Source organism: Salvelinus sp. IW2-2015, linkage group LG18, assembly GCF_002910315.2.
Source record: "Salvelinus sp. IW2-2015 linkage group LG18, ASM291031v2, whole genome shotgun sequence".
Taxonomy (NCBI): domain Eukaryota; kingdom Metazoa; phylum Chordata; class Actinopteri; order Salmoniformes; family Salmonidae; genus Salvelinus; species Salvelinus sp. IW2-2015.
The window spans coordinates 5,965,679-5,983,463 of NC_036858.1; the positions used below are offsets into that span (position 1 = coordinate 5,965,679).

At 41.0% G+C, this 17,785-nt stretch overlaps 4 protein-coding genes across 13 annotated transcripts in view; 3 read left to right on the forward strand and 1 right to left on the reverse strand.

Moving 5' to 3' along the window:
• Nucleotides 1-1,822: 1,822 nt before the first annotated feature.
• nudt13 (nudix (nucleoside diphosphate linked moiety X)-type motif 13) lies at nt 1,823-5,614 on the forward strand. Of its 5 annotated transcripts, none has more exons than XM_024006862.2 (9): nt 1,823-1,931; nt 2,485-2,582; nt 2,695-2,837; nt 3,070-3,177; nt 3,349-3,455; nt 3,573-3,698; nt 3,852-3,963; nt 4,175-4,329; nt 4,914-5,614. In XM_024006862.2, the coding sequence occupies exons 2-9, from the start codon at nt 2,503-2,505 to the stop codon at nt 5,103-5,105; spliced, it is 1,023 nt and encodes a 340-aa protein (XP_023862630.1). In that variant the 5' UTR covers nt 1,823-1,931; nt 2,485-2,502; the 3' UTR covers nt 5,106-5,614. The 5 variants fall into 5 exon arrangements, with proteins under 5 accessions (XP_023862630.1, XP_023862634.1, XP_023862631.1 ...); XM_024006866.2 differs by having other exon boundaries at nt 4,175-4,230; XM_024006863.2 differs by lacking the exon at nt 1,823-1,931 and adding an exon at nt 1,933-2,074.
• Nucleotides 5,615-5,783: 169 nt separating this feature from the next.
• Nucleotides 5,784-16,240, reverse strand: dnajc9 (DnaJ (Hsp40) homolog, subfamily C, member 9). 4 transcript variants are annotated; one of them, XM_024006869.2, is made up of 6 exons: nt 16,158-16,240; nt 7,739-7,930; nt 7,461-7,601; nt 6,992-7,246; nt 6,483-6,566; nt 5,784-6,363 (listed from the first exon to the last, which is right to left on the reverse strand). In XM_024006869.2, the coding sequence occupies exons 2-6, from the start codon at nt 7,910-7,912 to the stop codon at nt 6,253-6,255; spliced, it is 765 nt and encodes a 254-aa protein (XP_023862637.1). In that variant the 5' UTR covers nt 7,913-7,930; nt 16,158-16,240; the 3' UTR covers nt 5,784-6,252. The 4 variants fall into 4 exon arrangements, with proteins under 4 accessions (XP_023862637.1, XP_023862638.1, XP_023862636.1 ...); XM_024006870.2 differs by lacking the exon at nt 16,158-16,240 and adding an exon at nt 8,448-8,710; XM_024006868.2 differs by lacking the exon at nt 16,158-16,240 and adding an exon at nt 8,343-8,710.
• Nucleotides 8,778-12,808, forward strand: si:ch211-207i20.2 (C2H2-type zinc finger protein). Its single transcript, XM_024006859.2, has 5 exons — nt 8,778-9,153; nt 9,384-9,561; nt 9,680-9,738; nt 10,211-10,313; nt 10,446-12,808. The coding sequence occupies exons 1-5, from the start codon at nt 8,962-8,964 to the stop codon at nt 11,492-11,494; spliced, it is 1,581 nt and encodes a 526-aa protein (XP_023862627.1). The 5' UTR covers nt 8,778-8,961; the 3' UTR covers nt 11,495-12,808.
• ccser2b (coiled-coil serine-rich protein 2b) overlaps nt 13,363-17,785 on the forward strand; it is a 133,519-nt gene continuing 129,096 nt past the window's right edge. For all 3 annotated transcript variants that reach the window (XM_070448265.1, XM_070448264.1, XM_070448266.1), the window contains exon 1: nt 13,363-14,003. The gene's annotated coding sequence lies outside the window, so the exon portion shown is untranslated. The remainder of the gene's footprint in view (nt 14,004-17,785) is intronic.

Sequence of the window (17,785 nt, forward strand, 5' to 3'; positions counted from 1 at the left end):
CTGGGCCCCAAGTGACTAAGCCCTAGCTCAGAAGGGGAAAATGCACTGCCAACCCTATAGTCCAAAGGGCACCATTCTAATGACAMGTATCTAACAAGCATATGATGAAAATAACATCTTATCTATCTATGTTACCTAGCTAAATCTGATTCAGCCACGACAAGACATCAAAACTATGAAATAACACATATGGAATCATGTAGTAACCAAAAAAGTGTTAAACAAATCAAGATATATTTTATATTTGAGATTCTTCAAAGTAGCCACCMTTTGCMTTGATGACAGCTTTGCACACTCTTGGCATTCTCTCAACCAGCTTCATGAGGTAGTCACCTGGAATGCATTTCAATTAATAGGTGTGCCTTGTTAAAAGTTAATTTGTGGAATTTCTTTCCTTCTTAATGCATTTGAACCAATCAGTTGTGTTGTGACAAGGTAGGGGTGATATACAGAAGATAGCCCTATTTGGTAAAAGACCAAGTCCATGTTATGGCAAGAACAGCTCAAATAAGCAAAGATAAACGACAGTCCATCATTACTTTAAGACAGGAAGGTCAGTCAATACGGAACAGTTCAAGAACTTTGAAGGTTTCTTAAAGTGCAGTCGCAAAAACCATCAAGCGCTATGATGAAACTGGCTCTGATGAGGACAGCCACATGAAAGGAAGACCCAGATGTACCTCTGCTGCAGAGGATCATTTCGTTAGAGTTACCAGCCTCAGAAATTGCAGCCCAAATAAATGGAACAAGGAACATGAGCAATGGACATTAGACTGGTGGAAATCTGTCCTTTGGTTTAATGAGATTTTTGCTTCCAACCGCCATGTCTTTGTGAGATGCAGAGTAGGTGAACGGATGATCTCTGCATGTGTGGTTCCCACTGTGAAGCATGGATGAGGAGGTGTGATGGTGTGGGGGTACTGTGCTGGTGACACTGTCTGTGATTTATTTAGAATTCAAGGCACACTTAACCAGCATGGCTACCACAGCATTCTGCAGCGATGCGCCATCCCATCTGGTTTACGCTTAGTGAGACTATCATTTGTTTTTAAACAGGACAATGACCCAACACACCTCCAGGCTGTGTAAAGGCTATTTGACCAAGACGRAGCATGATGGAGTGCTGCATCAGATGACCTGGCCTCCACAATCACCCGACCTCAACCCAATTGAGWTGGTTTGGGATGAGTTGGACCRCAGAGTGAAGGAAAAGCASCCAACAAGTGGTCAGCATATGTGGRAACTCCTTCAAGACTGTTGGAAAAGCATTCCAGGTGAAGCTGGTTGAGAGAATGCCAAGAGTGCGAAGCWRTCATCAASGCAAAGGGTGGCTACTTTGAGGAATATAAAATATTTGTTGATTTGTTTAACACTTTGTTAGTTAGTACATGATTCCCTATGTGTTATTTCATAGTTTTGATGTCTTCACTATTATTATACAATGTCGAAAATAGTAAAAATAAAGAAAAATCCTTGAATGAGTGGGTGTGTCAAAACTTTTGACTGGTACTCTATATATTATTATTTTTTATTATTATTCTTATCTCAGGTGAAAACCCATATAATTGGGAAGGATCATACAGTCAATGGTAAGGATACATGTAGTAATGTAGCAGGTGAGGAATACTACTGTAGTCCAGGCCTAACTCCAGCTAAAACAGCATATTGAAAAATGTGAATAGACACTGGAATATCAATTGGAAAGAAACAAAATAATCTTATCCATTGCCATTTTCCAATAAAAAACATCTCAACTACAGATGAATGAGGGAAAATTATATTTGACTCCACTATTACAGAGAAGACATACCCKCTGTCAGTGGCAGAGGTCGCTGCGCGCTCTGTCTGTTAACACGTTTGGTCTCTGTGCCTTGACGCAAGTTGTTTTCCCTTTCTATTTTTTTCGTTTGAGGATTTGGACYGCAAGCAAGGTGGACTTAGATTTATTTTGTCTTACGGTATCACGTTTTCAGTTTAKTTTAGCCTAGTAATGGTTTGGCAAGAACTTGTGCCGCACATAATAGACATTACGAAACAACCTCCATTTTGAAGTCCTAAAGAGTCGGTACAACGTGTAGGCTACTGTCAGAGTGCACTGTCCTCTACATGCGATTGTTCATGAACATATACGTGAAGGACAACACTCAAATGCAAAGAATATGACTGCGATAACATACTTGTACATAAATTGATTGAGATGTGGTTTCACTGCATTTATTTGATTATGTTTAAAACGAAATGTTTCTTACTAGAACTCACCACGATATGGCTTCTTTGGCAGGCTCTGCTCCATTGGAACCAGAGCTCAGCCCTCTGGTCAAGCCAGAACAGTGTTACAAAGACAGTTTCCACTATCATCTACTTTGTTTCACCTTGATTATTTTTTATTTGTTTACATATAATATTTATTTGTATTGCATTCATTATTTCAGATGTTCTACACAATACAACTCACCTGGGACCAATTGTTCTCATTGTGTCTAGATCTGTGGGACCCTAAATATGCTCCAGCCACTGAGGATTCTCTTCAGACCCAAGTGGATGGTCTCACGGTCCTCCGGCAGCTATGTGTCCAGGATGAGGTCAGTTCAGTTAACTGTCAGATATACCCACCCATTTAATAAACATACTGCAAGTTAGATAACGGTKGAATGGGATTACATTCATGCTAAAGTTATGGCATGTCTGATTTAGGCACTTGAATAAGATAAAGGAGGAGGATGAGGCGTGTCGAGCAGCATTGCAGTCTGGGAATATTTTCCTCTATCACAAACTGGCTCCTCTACTGCGGCGGACTGACAGTGGAATATATCAGCTCCCAGCTCTCCAGACCAAAGGTATTGTATGGCCAGATGATTAGTGCCATTGAAGCTATGATTGAGACTAACTGTATATAACAAGGACAGCCCCCTCTCACTTCAGAATCCCTACATTGAGAGTGACATTATTGTAATGACATAATAGAAATGGGCATTTCTTGACAGGAACAACTTTCAACAGAGATTTACCTGTATATACCAACACAAACATGTAGTATGCACGTCATGGAAATACATTTGTTCCTCTCAGATGTAGAAGAGATTCTGGAAAAGCTTGGAGAGGACAAGGAGATGGTGAAGGAATCCATTCTCATCAACTGCACTGAACAGAACGAAGCACAGTTCTCCTTTGATGTTGGTACGAGAACATCCAGACATGTAATACATTGCTTCATGGAACATACAGTTAGTTGGTACATCAAATTCCCATCTGGAATAATAATCCATCTCGTTCTCCACCTACAGTACATTGTCCTCTGTGTCTCTTGGGTCAGACGACAGGTTGACCGACTGTCTCTCTGTGCTGTAGGGGCGATAGAGCAGGCTGCTGTGGAGGAGCTGTGTAGAGGAACCTTCGTAGACCTGAGGAAAGCCTTCTTCCTACTGAGAGGGTCTGAGGCACCGCTTGTAGCCAGAGTGGGTATTGGAGTCAAGTCTCCAATCTAGTGTTGCACTGTGTTTTTCTAGTATTGTATTATACCGTGTGTCTCTCTGTGTTTGCTATAATACCTGGGTGTGTGTTTTGATCGTCAGGGGCAGGCTCTCCTTCGCTGGCACCAGACCAATGGCTTCTGCAGCTCCACTGGGCAGCCTACCCAAAGGAACCAGTCCGGCAGTCAGCGTGTGTGTCACAGCAGTGGGATCACTTATTACCCTAAGGTAAGAAACGGGGCTTATCTAGCAAATATAAAAGGTAAATCATCTATTTAACAGCTCTCATATCACATTGGATTTTCATCATGAAATAGAGTAGTTAGTACATTTCCCCAAGCTGAGTGAAAAGTAGTTCTGTTGTGTCTTGTTTTTCTACAGATGTCTCCGGTGGTGATCGTACTGTTGTCTGATGGGAAACGGTGTTTGCTGGGGAGGCAGTCCACCTTCCCACGGGGGATGTACAGTGCACTGGCAGGCTTCTGTGACATTGGTGAGTCTCATGCCACACATTTCAAACCAATGAGGCATGTGTATTGACTATTTATAACATGTCTATTACATAGGCTACATCCAGTCCTAATATGCTACCCAGGTGTAAACAGCCTGAGAGATGTAACTCACTTATCCATAACTGTACTTGTTAAGACTAATATATTACTGTCAGCATAAGCACTGGTATAGGTTCCTGAATGTGTCAACAGGTGAGACCATGGAGGAGGCACTCCGCAGGGAGATAGCTGAGGAGGTGGGGCTGGAGGTAGAGTCTATCCAGTACTCAGGCTCTCAGCACTGGCCCTTCCCACAGAGCTCCTTCATGGTGGCCTGTCACGCCACCGTCAACCCAGACAAGACACACGTCAGTCAATGGCTGCCTCACTATTCTAACTTTCTCTGTGTTCATACATKAATTTGGCTTGAGTGTGAGCAAGACATCTAGACGAAGCCTTATCCACAGGCCTGGACTAACCAAATCTGGGGCCTAGGTCCAAACATTTTTTGGCCTATTTCTGGGTGGCAGAGAGAATATTTTGCAGTTCTAAAGCTAATTTCCTGCAATTCTACACATTTTCCCATGGGCCAGAGAWAAAGTGTTGCAGTTTTAAAGCAAATGTTCTGCAATTCTACACATTTTGTCATGGTTAATGCAGGGTTCATATGCTATTTCAGTTACTCAAACATAAAATCAGGTCGGTAATCCAACCCTGCTTATCCATGGTTGTACATTTAGTGTCCAAGAACTGCCAGATCACTACATTTGTTTTGTTCAATTGTTTTTTAGGAGACTTTGAGATTATACTTGTAATAAAAAGCGCTATATAAAGAAAATAATATTTTTATGTTACATGTTYTCCATGTCAATACAGTGTATATTGAAATAAATAAAATATGTTGAAAAYGGAATTAATTGTACGTTGCTGATCTAACTGCTTTGCCTAACAGGTCAGTGTGGATAAGGTGGAGTTAGAGGATGCACGGTGGTTCAGCMTAGAGGAAGTCCAAGAGGCGCTGACGATCAAGGCACCACCACGGAACAACAAAGGAGAGCCTACTGTGTTCTGGGTCCCACCAAGCTACGCCATAGCTAACCGGTTGATCCAGGAATGGGCCAATCAACAACACCTCAAATCATAGCAAGATGGGTAGACAACAGACAGCATCAAAGCTGCAAATACAACACACAGATGATTTTAGAAGACCAGGCAGGAACAYTGTACTGTTAAGTGCTTGGTAACACACACAGATGGGAATGAAACATACAGGTCCAGAGCAGACATGGGGGGAACTGACAGGAAATGCATCTCACTTGAGGAAAAAAAAGTGTTTTACGTGACATTGTGTTTCAATAGATACTGTAATACCATCAAAGGGCTTGGCTTATAGCTAACATTTTTTATTCTTATATATATACACAATATGTAAAGGACATTTTTGCATACATTTAATTGTGTGATCACTAGGCCTTTATGAAGTTTAAACTGATGATTTTGTTTAAATACTGCAACTACCTCCACAGTATTGCAATGATTCTCAAAATGATTTACAAAGTGAATGGTTGTAATAAGTGTATCAGTACTGTAATAATATCATACTTGGTGTATGTAGAGATAACTAAATGAATAAAACCATAAAGCCTAAACTGATGTTTTTTAAGCCTGATTGGTGTATGTACAGAAACTAAATGAATAAAACCATAAAGCCTAAACTGATGTTTTTTAAGCCTGATTGGTGTATGTACAGAAACTAACTGAATAAAACCATAAAGCCTAAACATACATATTTTAAGCCTGCTGTTGCCACCCAGAGACTATGAACGTTTTGGACGCTTTTATTTTTTGACTAGAAACCAAATACATTTAAGTGCAATGTGGAAAATAAAATAATCCTTAAGGGCTATACATAAAACCAATCGGCAACATTGCATCACAATGTCTTGATAATGTGTTGTTGCTACATAACCATGTAGGCCACTGGTAACAGAAGCTTGTATGATAAGACTTTCTGTTACCAAGTAAATTGGTTTTATTTTAAATCTTGAAAATATACATATGACTTCTTTCATAGTGACACCCCCCCATATATATATATATAGGCACATCCCCTGCCACTCAAATCATCAGACCATGTTTAGGTCCTAAGTGACTTATGAACAGAATATCATCTTTCACTATGACAGAGTGGTCTCAAGAACTGTCTTTGCGCAGGATCAACTTTTAATCATAACATTTAATGAAAACAGATGACTGTTAGCAACAGCGAAGAGGTGAGTTAAAAAAAAAAGTCACTTCTTTCCCTTCCTTCCTGAGGAGGAGCTTGGTCTTTTCTTGCAGTACTTTGCCTCCAGGTTATCCATAAAATTGTTAAAGCCTGCCTCTTTTGACTTCTGATTTTTCTGAAATAAAAGAAAAGGAGGAGGGGGATAAGAGATACATAACCCATGGCAGCTTCGAAAAAAGGTCAGTAATGGTTTTACAGTTACGTTGTACCACGTTGGTCAACTAACTSTCTCACCTTGATCATGGCCACCAGGCTGTCCTCGCTGTTCAGGCCCATCTCTTTCTGCATCTCCTCTGCCTCTTTACGCTCTTTATCGGCCTGGAAACACAATGACACAAACATTGACAGCTGCAATGGTGACCATACTGATGTTCACCTGTATCWGCTAGCTATGTCTCTGTGATAAGAGCATGAGATAAAACAAACTCAATTTTTTTTATTTTTTTATTTTTTATTTAACCTTTATTTAACCAGGTAGGCAAATTGAGAACACGTTCTTATTTACAATTGCGACCTGGCCAAGATAAAGCAAAGCAGTTCGANGAAAGCTTTTGCAGGAAAGCTTTTGTAGTTGAGTTCTTGGATAATAAAATAAATAAAAGATATGCGAAGAAAAGGTGTAAATATATATATATATATACAGGACACGACACGACAATACGGAAAAAGACGTCTGAACTGCTAAGCCACCTTGGACGAAAATGCACTGAGGGATATATAGAGTGGTGGATTAGTTCACACACCTTGCGTTTGCGGCTRCTTTTCTTCTTAGCACTCTCGTTGGTGAAAGCCTTGTGAGCCAGCAGCACCTTGGAGTCGATGGCGCACTGGAGGACGGCTCTGATCCGTGGCTCGTCCGCCTGGGTGGCACACAGCACGTTCTCCATGATCATGTCCATGTCGCCCTTGTGCTCCTCATAGACCCGCATCAGATCATGCTTTTCTTCCTCAGAGTCCTTGTAGGACTTCTCAAAGTTCAGGATATCTTGAAGTGTGATCTGCAAAGAGAATGCACAGTCTTGACATAACTGATCATGTCCAGGCCTGGGACTTTCTGAATGTACAGTGTTCATTCATTGTAGCTGAGATTTTAATTTAAGGCTGCAGAATGTGAAAACTGTGCATGGCGGATGTGAAGACTTTCACTAGGCACKGAATGTATCCCTTTGTAACTTGCACTGGGGGGAAAAAATGCTTAACTTGAAGTCCTACCTTAGGAAACATTGTTCTCCAATATTCTTCCCAGTTACGATCTTGGTCAAGTGAGTCGGACTCCTCGTCTACTATGCCCTGCTCGTCGTAAATGGCCCTTTGGTCTTTGTCACTCAAGACTGCATACACCTTCCCTAGAGTCTAGTAACACATCAAGATACCAAACAGGACAGAAACTGATCATCGGACACCTGCTCCTCCCGATATATCAACCAAGGTTTAAAAGGTAAACAAACATTCACATATAATTTTTTGAATGTAAGTGTTGTCTTGCCTACCTGGAACTTGGCAGTGGCTTGCTCGTCACCTGGTGATCTGTCAGGGTGGACTTGTAGTGAGACTTTATAATAACCCCGTCGAACCTCTGCCTCCGATGCATCATTTGTGACACCGATTACATCATAAAGGTTTGACGTCTTGAACAGCTCCTCACACTGATCCAGTAAACCCATGTCTGCTTCCCCTAGCAACTAGAACAAATAAAGAAAAATGCAACATAAAATGTAAACAATGTGTGTGGAATTTACTGGCAGTGATATAGCTAATGTAACTAGCCAACTAACGTTACGCTATCCCCCTTAACGTTTCTCTTTCTGGCTCTCTTTCTGCAGACAGTAGCGTCTATCTCCAATTCACTTCCCCAAAACAATAACCAAACGCACAAAGTTGGAGCTACAACCACACAAAATCGTCAATAACATGACTGTCAATTTCAATAATTTAGCTTGCCGCTCAACGTTAACTAGCTAGCTAGATTGCGCTACTTAGCGAGCAGCTGATGCTAGCAGCTGATGCTAGCTAGCTAACGTAAATATCTCACTGACACTGGAACTGGCCTCTACCTACAGAAATTGTGGAACTAGCTATTCCGACTAGACATACCAACAAAAATAAGAATGTCTCCCAACTCACGCGTCCTTTGACTGAAGTGAATGACAGGTTATTATTGTGATTGTGTCCGTGTCTTTTGGATAGCTAGCTAGGTACCTTTCTAGCTCCCAATTGTCAACAAGCAAGCACCTCTCTACAAAATTTGGCGCGGTATTTGCGTCATCGTGTAATTCATATGAGCGCCCCACAGGTTTTCGAAACAGCCTCTTCAAAGATTCTCAATGCCCTTGATTACCAGATGCCCAATGTTTAAATGGCAAAGTAAATAAACGTATGGGGTTTCCTGGAATGTCAAGTATTAAATAAAAAAAATATAAAAATCACATTACAGTGTGTTTGTATAAGGTAATGTACAACTTGGTAGCTTTCAAAATATAGTAGCTGTCTCTTTAATAAACTCAACTCACTTCTAAACCGGAACTAGAAGTTTGGAGTTCACAAAATACTTCCGTGTGAGCACATTCACAAAAAAAAGTCTCTGTACTCCTAATTAATCAAGTGTATTGATGTACTAGCTTCACCTGTATGTGGTATTATCTTAATATTTCATAAATGCTAATCTGAAAGAGTGGTCAATTAGCTAAGGTCGTGATAAACACCAACAAACAGAATGTCAAATTTCATCGCGTTGCAGACCCAGTTGGCCTCTGTCATGGAGACCCTTGTTCACGCGGCGGTGGCCGAACTGGGTAAACTTGTAGAGGACAGTTCTGTTTTCGTGTTCAGCCTGGAACTGACCCAGGGGCATAGCGAGGGTGAAGAATTATCGGCAAAACTGCAGACGGAGAGTCAGAATAAGATGGTAAGTCGCCATGAGTGAGAGAGGAAAGGCCTAGCAGCTGGCTAGGATACTGAAGCAAGCTAGTTAGCTTTTCCCTTAACACATATCAGTTGTCCAATAGGACATCATGTTTATTAACAGTTACAGGTGGCAGATACCATGGAAAGTGGCATGCATGAATACAATAGCCACCCTCAATCTATTCATGGTATGTTTTGAAATAATACATTGCTTATCGCTTTCATTTACAGACAGACTTTGCCACAATCATGGAGGTACTGGGCAATGAGGCATTGGGTAAAATAATGAAAATTGTGGATGATACAAAGTTTTTGATGGACTTTGAATCCAAGTCCTTCAAAGGCCATAGAGGGAAAAAAGCCAAACCACAAGCGAGCATCTTGAATATTCTGTCAGTTGGAGGAATGGGTAAGTAACAGATGTTTTTATTTCTTTATCTGTTGCACTACAAGAATAACTAAAAAGTACTAGCTTCACCTGAAGAAGAATTACCTATTTATGCCTCACTTCTCTTTCATTGGTGCAGCGGAGGAACATTCTTATGGCGGAAGTGGTAAAACTGCGGAGCAAACTGTTTCAATGGAGGTAAGCTTTTTGCAGATTGCTTCAAGAGTCATGGAATTGTTATCAAATTTTATTTATCACATACGCTGAAATACAACAGGTGTAGGCCTTACAGTGAAATGCTTACTTACAAGCCCTTAACCAACAATGCAGTTTGAAGAAAAATACCCCCCCAAAATAATAAAAAAAAGTAACAAATAATTAAAGAGCAGCAGTAAAATAACAATAGCGAGGCTATATACAGGGGATACCGGTACAGAGTCAATGCGTGGGGGTACCGGTTAGTTGAGGTAATTGGTTAAGAGCCCATAAAACGGCAGCCATCCCCTCTGGTGCCATTATCACAATGTAATTGTTTCTGCAAACACTTTGGCTGCTTTCAATAGGCAAACCGTTAAATGTTTCTAGTCTGTGTCCATTCTGTGCCATTTCTATAATATGATCCAATTATGCTCCTAATTKTCACACCTATTCAATCTGTTTGTGCTGGTAGTCTGCAGATGTGGAGGAAGTGGACACACCAGAATCTCCCCTTGTCTTGGCTGTTTCTGTCAAAGACGAGCATGGGCAAATAGACCTGGGGGCCATTGCAGAGAGTAAGCATAAAGCAAGTACTTGTGTCTTGACAGTACATAAGATCAGCCCATATCATAGTATTAACTGCCACCTGAGATTATATTTTTTCATGGCTGTTTTGTTCATGGACATGTTTTATGCATGTCTTACAGGAGCTGCCGATGATGCTTTTGCAGGAAACTCTTCTTCAGAGCACCAGTATGGTATGATTAGCGATGACCCCCTGGTGAACCCCACAGACATCCTATTGGAGACTTTGTTTGCCCAAAAGAAGCTCTTCATTTGCACCGAGTGTGGAAAAAGTTTCTCCACGCAGAGTAACCTCAAATCCCACCAGCGACTTCACACTGGCGAGAAACCGTTTGTGTGCATGTTCTGCAACAAAGCCTTTGCCCACAAACAGAGTTGTAATGATCACATCCGCACCCACACTGGTGAGAAGCCCTTCATATGTGGCGTGTGTGGGAAATGCTTCGGCAAGCAGGCRCACCTCAAGACCCATTCGATAATCCACACGGGCGAAAAGCCTTACAGCTGCACTGTGTGTGGCAAGAGCTTCAACCTGGCTCAAAATCTGTCAAGACACCAGCAAATTCACACGGGAGAGAAAATCTTCACCTGTTTACTGTGCGGGAAAGGCTTCACACGCGCTGTAACACTGAAGACCCATCAACTCATTCACACTGGACAAAAGCCCTTCAAGTGTATTCAGTGTGAGAAGAGTTTCCGTCACGCTGTCAATCTGAAGAACCACCAGCGGATTCATACAGGCGTCAGGCCATTTAGCTGTGACTTGTGTGGCAAGACATTCCGTCAATCAGTGAATCTTAAAATACACAAGCGCATCCACACTGGAGAGAGGCCATATATCTGCACAGAATGTGGCAAGACCTTCAGTCAGCAGAGTAGTCTCATGTCTCACGGACGCACCCACTCTAACGAGAGACCTTTCCAGTGTAGCTTCTGCGAGAAAAGATTCAACAACGCCAACAGTCTGAAGTTGCACCAGAGAATCCATACAGGAGAGAAGCCGTACAGCTGTGAAATCTGTGGGAAGACCTTCAGTCAGGGCAGTCATCTCCGAACACACAAGAGGCATGTTCACGCAGGAGGGAAACAGTACATCTGTGATAAATGTGGGAAGAGGTATTCAGACAAGCGGAATCTTAAGATGCACAAATGTGTTTATGCCTCAACCTAACATRGTGATGGGCAAACGGTTTCAATCTTTGAGAGGCTTTTGTTGTCGTTTGCATTGCTGTTAAAGAGAGCCTTGAAGCCTGGCACGTTAATCGCTAGAGGAACCYACTTCAACTTGATTTTAGCCTGAGCAAAAATKTTTATTTTTATTTTTTATGAAATAGGATTTTCTGTCAGGAGCTAGGTGTTTTTGTTCCCATTTAAGCAATTATGAAAAGTAAACTAGTAAAACGCAGAAACCAAATATGCCTATGTTAAATAATGTAATGTTAGTGTATACTGTATATAATCATGCAACTTTTATAAGATAGGTTATTTAGCTTAAATAAGCATATAGCTAACATTTTACAGCCAGCGATGTATTGATATTATTTGGAAAAAGCCTGTAAAACTGAATCTGGAGTTTGGGCTATGAAAAAGCTGTAGGTTATGTATTATAACAGAACTGCTTGGCTGACTAGCCTGTACTTCCACAACATCAGTCAGATTTAATTTGTTTACCACATGTACTTGTTTCTTAAAGACCCAGTGCAGGCAAAATAAAATGTTCCTGTGTTTATATCATATTGTACAATAGCTGATGAAAAAAAAAATCAGTGTTATTTCCTGATAGTTGCTGGTTGAAAATACAATCTACACATGACCATCTAATCAGCAATTTTGCATGGGCGGGAGTTTCGTGCTTTCCATGAAGACATCAACATGAGGTAAATTGGTTAATAGACCAATAACAAAGCATTCCAAACCTCTCTGCCAATAACAGCTAGTTTTCAGTTTTCCCCTCACTCAGACAACTCTTAGCAAAATTATTGCTTGAGAAACTTTTTTTTTTCTAAAAACAATTTGTCAATTTTACTGAAAATCTATTATAGTAAGGTACTTAATTGTTGCCCAGAAATGATTTGATATTGATATAAAAAKAAGTCTGCATTGTGCCTTTTAAGGTTTGTTTTCTGCAGACTATCTTATAGCCTTTGTTATTTTCTATACTTTATGATGTAAATGAGACAAATCAACACATGGTTGTATGTAGTGGGAGGGAACAAATTGGTTAAAAAAATATCACATTAAATTACAGTAATGTATTCAATAAAGACATGCAATGCTGCAATGTTTGGCATTTCACCTGTGTGAACTGTGCTTCAGTTATGGATTCACATTCCATTGGAAACCATACTATTGTGTTATTGCTGTCCAAATCACAGCTAATGACATTTGATGAATGAATGGTAAACTCAGTTGAAAAGTTGACATTTGCAGTTGCAGAACTTTTTGAGGCTCATTTTGGTGATTAAAATGGATTTTGGTTGGTTTTCATAGTTTCTTTTTCCCTATTTCTTTTTTTATTATTTAAGTATGTGAAAACACTGTTAACCTAGACATTAGTCTGGGCTGTTGCAAAGCTGGATATTTGACACGTTCGAATAATAAATCCTCTATTGCTTCCCAAAAAGTATTATATTGCATTTCACCGGATGTATAAATSTGAAGCATCCGCTTGGCGTTTCCACTCACTACCAGCCCAGTGGGAGAAAATGGAACGAGATGGATTTTCTGCACATTTTCTCATCGATTAAACATTTGATGTCAATACAGTTTTCTGTTTGCAAAACTGAAATATGTTATGAACAGAGTGAACTAAGTTTTGTAGACATTRCCCTTTGCCAAAGGTGTAAACAATTTCGTTGTTTAGGAGTGAAAAGGCGAATTTAGTTATTGCACACGTTCGATTCACACACTAGGCGTTCCCTAACTGAAATATGCAAATTATTTGCTAGAACGCGCCAATAGGATCTCGCTAGCTCGTGCTTGGCTCTGCCCACTATGACTAATTTGTTYCCATTTGACACGACAGGCTGTGGTCTATCTTGATTTAGTAAAAAATCTTCCTAGTCAGACTTGTTGCCTCCCACAATGTATCAAGGCTAACTGTTTTTGTCAAGCGACAGGTTTAGGAGACCAGTGGCTGTGCGCATGTGGTTGTGGATGATTCAGCGAGAGTCGAGTCCAGTGAGCAGAGCACTTGACAGCGGCGAGCTTAGCAACGCTAGCTAGCTACTGAAYAAGCGAAACAAGCGTTTTTTCGGACAATGAATATTTGACAAGAAATTTTAATGAACAAATGACCACTAGGAGAGAGGCGACGACAAAATCTTGATGCTTTGATGGACCATACATAGCCATACGCCTGGCTGAAGAAAAAAAAACCATCTGCTTCAGGGAAAGGTGTTAATGTTACTTGACAACTAGCCATAATGTTTTGGATTTGACTTGCTCAGTCATAGATATGGTGCTTTCATATCAAGCAGTGTTTGTAAGGCCATTTAACTGAACATTTTTATTGAGGTAACTAGCTAGCCAGGCTACTGCTGGCTTGAATTTGCTAGCTAGCTTACTAGCCAACGTTAGCAATTGGACCTGCACTTGTTATTCAATCAACCAGCCTATTCACTCCTCAATTCAGGAATTTGCGGTCGTGCATGTTAATGCATCATCATCTGTTTCAATAGGTAAGTCCGAGTTTGAGTCGCCTATGTGTGTCAGTGGAAGTACTACTGTCTTGTCATTAAATTAACAATCCCTTCTCAGGCCTGTTGCAGCAGCTAAGAGACAGCTACAGTATATTGGTATGCCTGCACTGCTATGTGTCAGAGATACTGTTAAGCATGTTATAACATTTCAACTTCTAAATGAGCATCACACAGACCAGTGTTGGCCCCTTACTGGCCTTGCTGCTTGGAGGCTCCAGTCAAATTGGCCCAGAGGTAAATAATCCCTTGTTTTACTGCTACAAATTACTCTCTGAAACAACATTCCATGCATACTTCAATTGGAAATGAGTCCAACTGCAACTTGTAAAAACAGTGACTTATTGAGGTGTCATTGTTTTGGCCTTGTCATTCTAAAATCACCCCACAGAGTCTCTAGCAAGTTGGCAACTGTGATGGATTCAGTTGTTCGTGTGGTGGTCATTGGAGGACAGCCACACTGCACAACAGTGAATGAGATGAACAAAAGCCATTGTCCTCTTTTAAAATAACCTTCCATGTGTCAGGGTCTAGGCAGCTTATGTTGGATTTAAGGTATGGATTTGGCTCCATAATAGTAAAGAAAAAACACAGGGAACCCTGATTCCCAGTGGTAACCTACACTCTTTCTCTAGCTCGTAATAAAAATAACCATTACAGAGGCAGAAGGCCTTGTATGAGGTTATGGAGGTCAGTGAGCCACAGAGTACAGGCCAGGGATTTCTGCATGCGCTGACGCAGAGGAGCTGCAGAGAACAATTATCAGTCAAGCTTGTCCTAGTTTGTATACTGTATCCTAGGTTGTTAGTGGATATTGTCAGTGTTAGGTATGCTGAACATTTTGTGACTCGGGTTTTCGCTCAATGTTGTGTTATTACAACGCAACTACCATGTTATTATGTCAGTGTTTCTGACACACATGCTTGTCATTTGCTTGTTTATGATTTACATTCGCTCTTTACAGTCAACTATACAATAAAACAAGTATTTGTAGCATGTGCCAAATACAACAGSTGTAGACTTTACCATGAAATGCTTTCTTACAAACCCTTACCCAACAACGCAGAGTTAAAAAGTAAGAAAAATTTGCACAAATAAAATGCTGTCCTAGCTGTTAAATAATATAGCCACACGTTTCCTTTCCTCTAAGGTTGAGCTGYATCTAGAATGTTTCGTTATTGGGGTTGTGTTCAGAAGGGTTTAGAATAGAGGTCGAACGATTATGATTTTTCAACGCGATACCGATTATTGGAGGACCAAAAAAGCCAATACCGATTAATCGGACGATTTTTTTTTTTTTTTTGTAATAACTACAATTACAACAATACTGAATGAACACTTATTTTAACTTACTTAAATACATCAATAAAATCAATTTAGCCTCAAGTAAATAATGAAACATGTTCAATTTGGTTTAAATAATGCAAAACCAAAGTGTTGGAGAAGGAAGTAAAAGTGCAATATGTGCTATGTAAGAAAGCTAACGTTTTTGTTCCTTGCTCAGAACATGAGAACATATGAAAGCTGGTGGTTCCTTTTAACATGAGTCTTCAATATTCCCAGGTAAGAAGTTTTAGGTTGTAGTTATTATAGGAATTATAGGACTATTTCCCTCTATACCATTTGTATTTCTTCATTAACCTTTGACTATTGGATGTTCTTATAGGCACTTTAGTATTGCAAGTGTAACAGTATAGCTTCCGTCCGCTCCTCCCTGGGCTCGAACCAGCAACACAATGACAACAGTCACCATCGAAGCAGCGTTACCCATGCAGAGCAAGGGGAACAACTACTAGAAGGCTCRGAGCGAGTGACATTTGAAACGCTATTAGCGCACGCTAACTAGCTAGCCATTTCACTTCGGTTACACCAGCCTCATCTCGGGAGTTGATAGGCTTGAAGTCATAAACAGCGCAATGCTTGAAGSACAACGAAGAGCTGCTGGCAAAACGCACGAAAGTGCTGTTTGAATGAATGTTTACGCGCCTGCTTCTGCCTACCACCGCTCAGTCAGATTATATGCAACGCAGGACACGCTAGATAATATCTAGTAATATCATCAACCATGTGTAGTTAACTAGTGCTTATGATTGATTGTTTTTTATAAGATAAGTTTAATGCTAGCTAGCAACTTACCTTGGCTTACTGCATTCGCGTAACAGGCAGTCTCCCTGTGGAGTGCAACGAGAGAGAGGCAGGTCGTTATTGCGTTGGACTAGTTAACTGTAAGGTTGCAAGATTGGCTCCCCCGAGCTGACATGGTGAAATCTGTCGTTCTGCCCCTGAACAAGGCAGTTAACCCACCGTTCCTAGGCCATCATTGAAAATAAGAATGTGTTCTTAACTGACTTGCCTAGTTAAATAAAGGTATAAATAAAAAAAATCGGCAAATCGGCGCCCCAAAATACCGATTTCGATTGTTATGAAAACTTAAAATATGCCCTAATTAATCGGCCATTCCGATTAATCGGTCGACCTCTAGTTTAGAATGGCTGCAAAAAGAAATGGCTAATGTATTAGAGCTAGAGCTCACATGAGTGCCTGCTTACTCTCCATGACAAAGAAGAAAGTCTGTTTAACATAAGGGCTATTTTTATGTGAACATTCTATAACGTTTGACCCTCCTGCATAAGGGGCTATTTTATGTGAACATTCTATAACGTTTCACCCTCCTGCATAAGACGCTGATCTCTGAGCTCCCTCTGCGGTGTCTTTTATCACTCTGAGGAAGGAATTAAATTCCCACTGTGATCGTTAACAAGATAAATAAAGCACCAGTGTTCCTGCTCATCCTACTTTATGATGTCCCACCAGAGTTGAGAGAGTGKACACGRGCCTGATACAGTGGATGTGCAGTTTGGTTAAAGAATGGCAACGTGAGGCCTTGGAGCAKGGGAATAAGAACACCAAGGTTGCCTATCTTCCCTCCTGGCCCACTGGCCTGGACACGCCTCATTCTGTCTCTCATCCGCTYCACCTCTCCTCTAAGCTCTTCCCTGTGTGCCAGCCCAGCCTATCTTCTATCCATAGATAATTAATGGCCCGGGCCTCTGTACCTGCTGGGGTGTGGCAGTCTCTGTCCGCTGCCAACCCTGTGTGGCCTGCTGGAGTCAGGTAGGACAGTCTGTCTGTTCTGAGAAACAGTCTGKCATATTACCTATCCAGCTGTGAGCCCTTCATCAGAGGAAATGGAGAAAATAAATCTGAAAAGAAATGCCCCCTCAGCAGTTTGGCCAGTGATTCAAAGTTGCCAGGCTGATAAGAAATGGTTTGTGTTTGCTGTTCTTGTAAACACCGTCTGTCTCAGGCTCTGAAGCAAAAGGAAGACATTTAGGCCCGTGTTCTTATCAGTGGGAGCATGGGAAGAAGATGTAGCCTGTTGGCATGCTTTACAAAACACTCACAGGTCAGGGTCCATTCATTCTCTTGAACTTTGTTGGCCCTGCATGTTTGTTATCTGAGGTGTGAATTTCACAGGTTGAGTCACCATCTGATGACATAGGAATGATAACATAGTAACACACACACACACACACACACACACACACGAGATGCCTTGTTCCCTCATTATCTGGTAGAGTCAGAGATGAAGTCAGCTTTTAGACTGTGTTTCTGTTTTGAGGGTAGGGTTTGGCGGTATCGTCATACCGTCCTTCTCTCATATCGGGATTTACGGTTTTACAGGCTTAGTACACAAGGGTGCTCCAAAAAGATGCAAAAAAAGCCCATTGGGTGTTTATTACCAGAATGATAACAAAATTAGC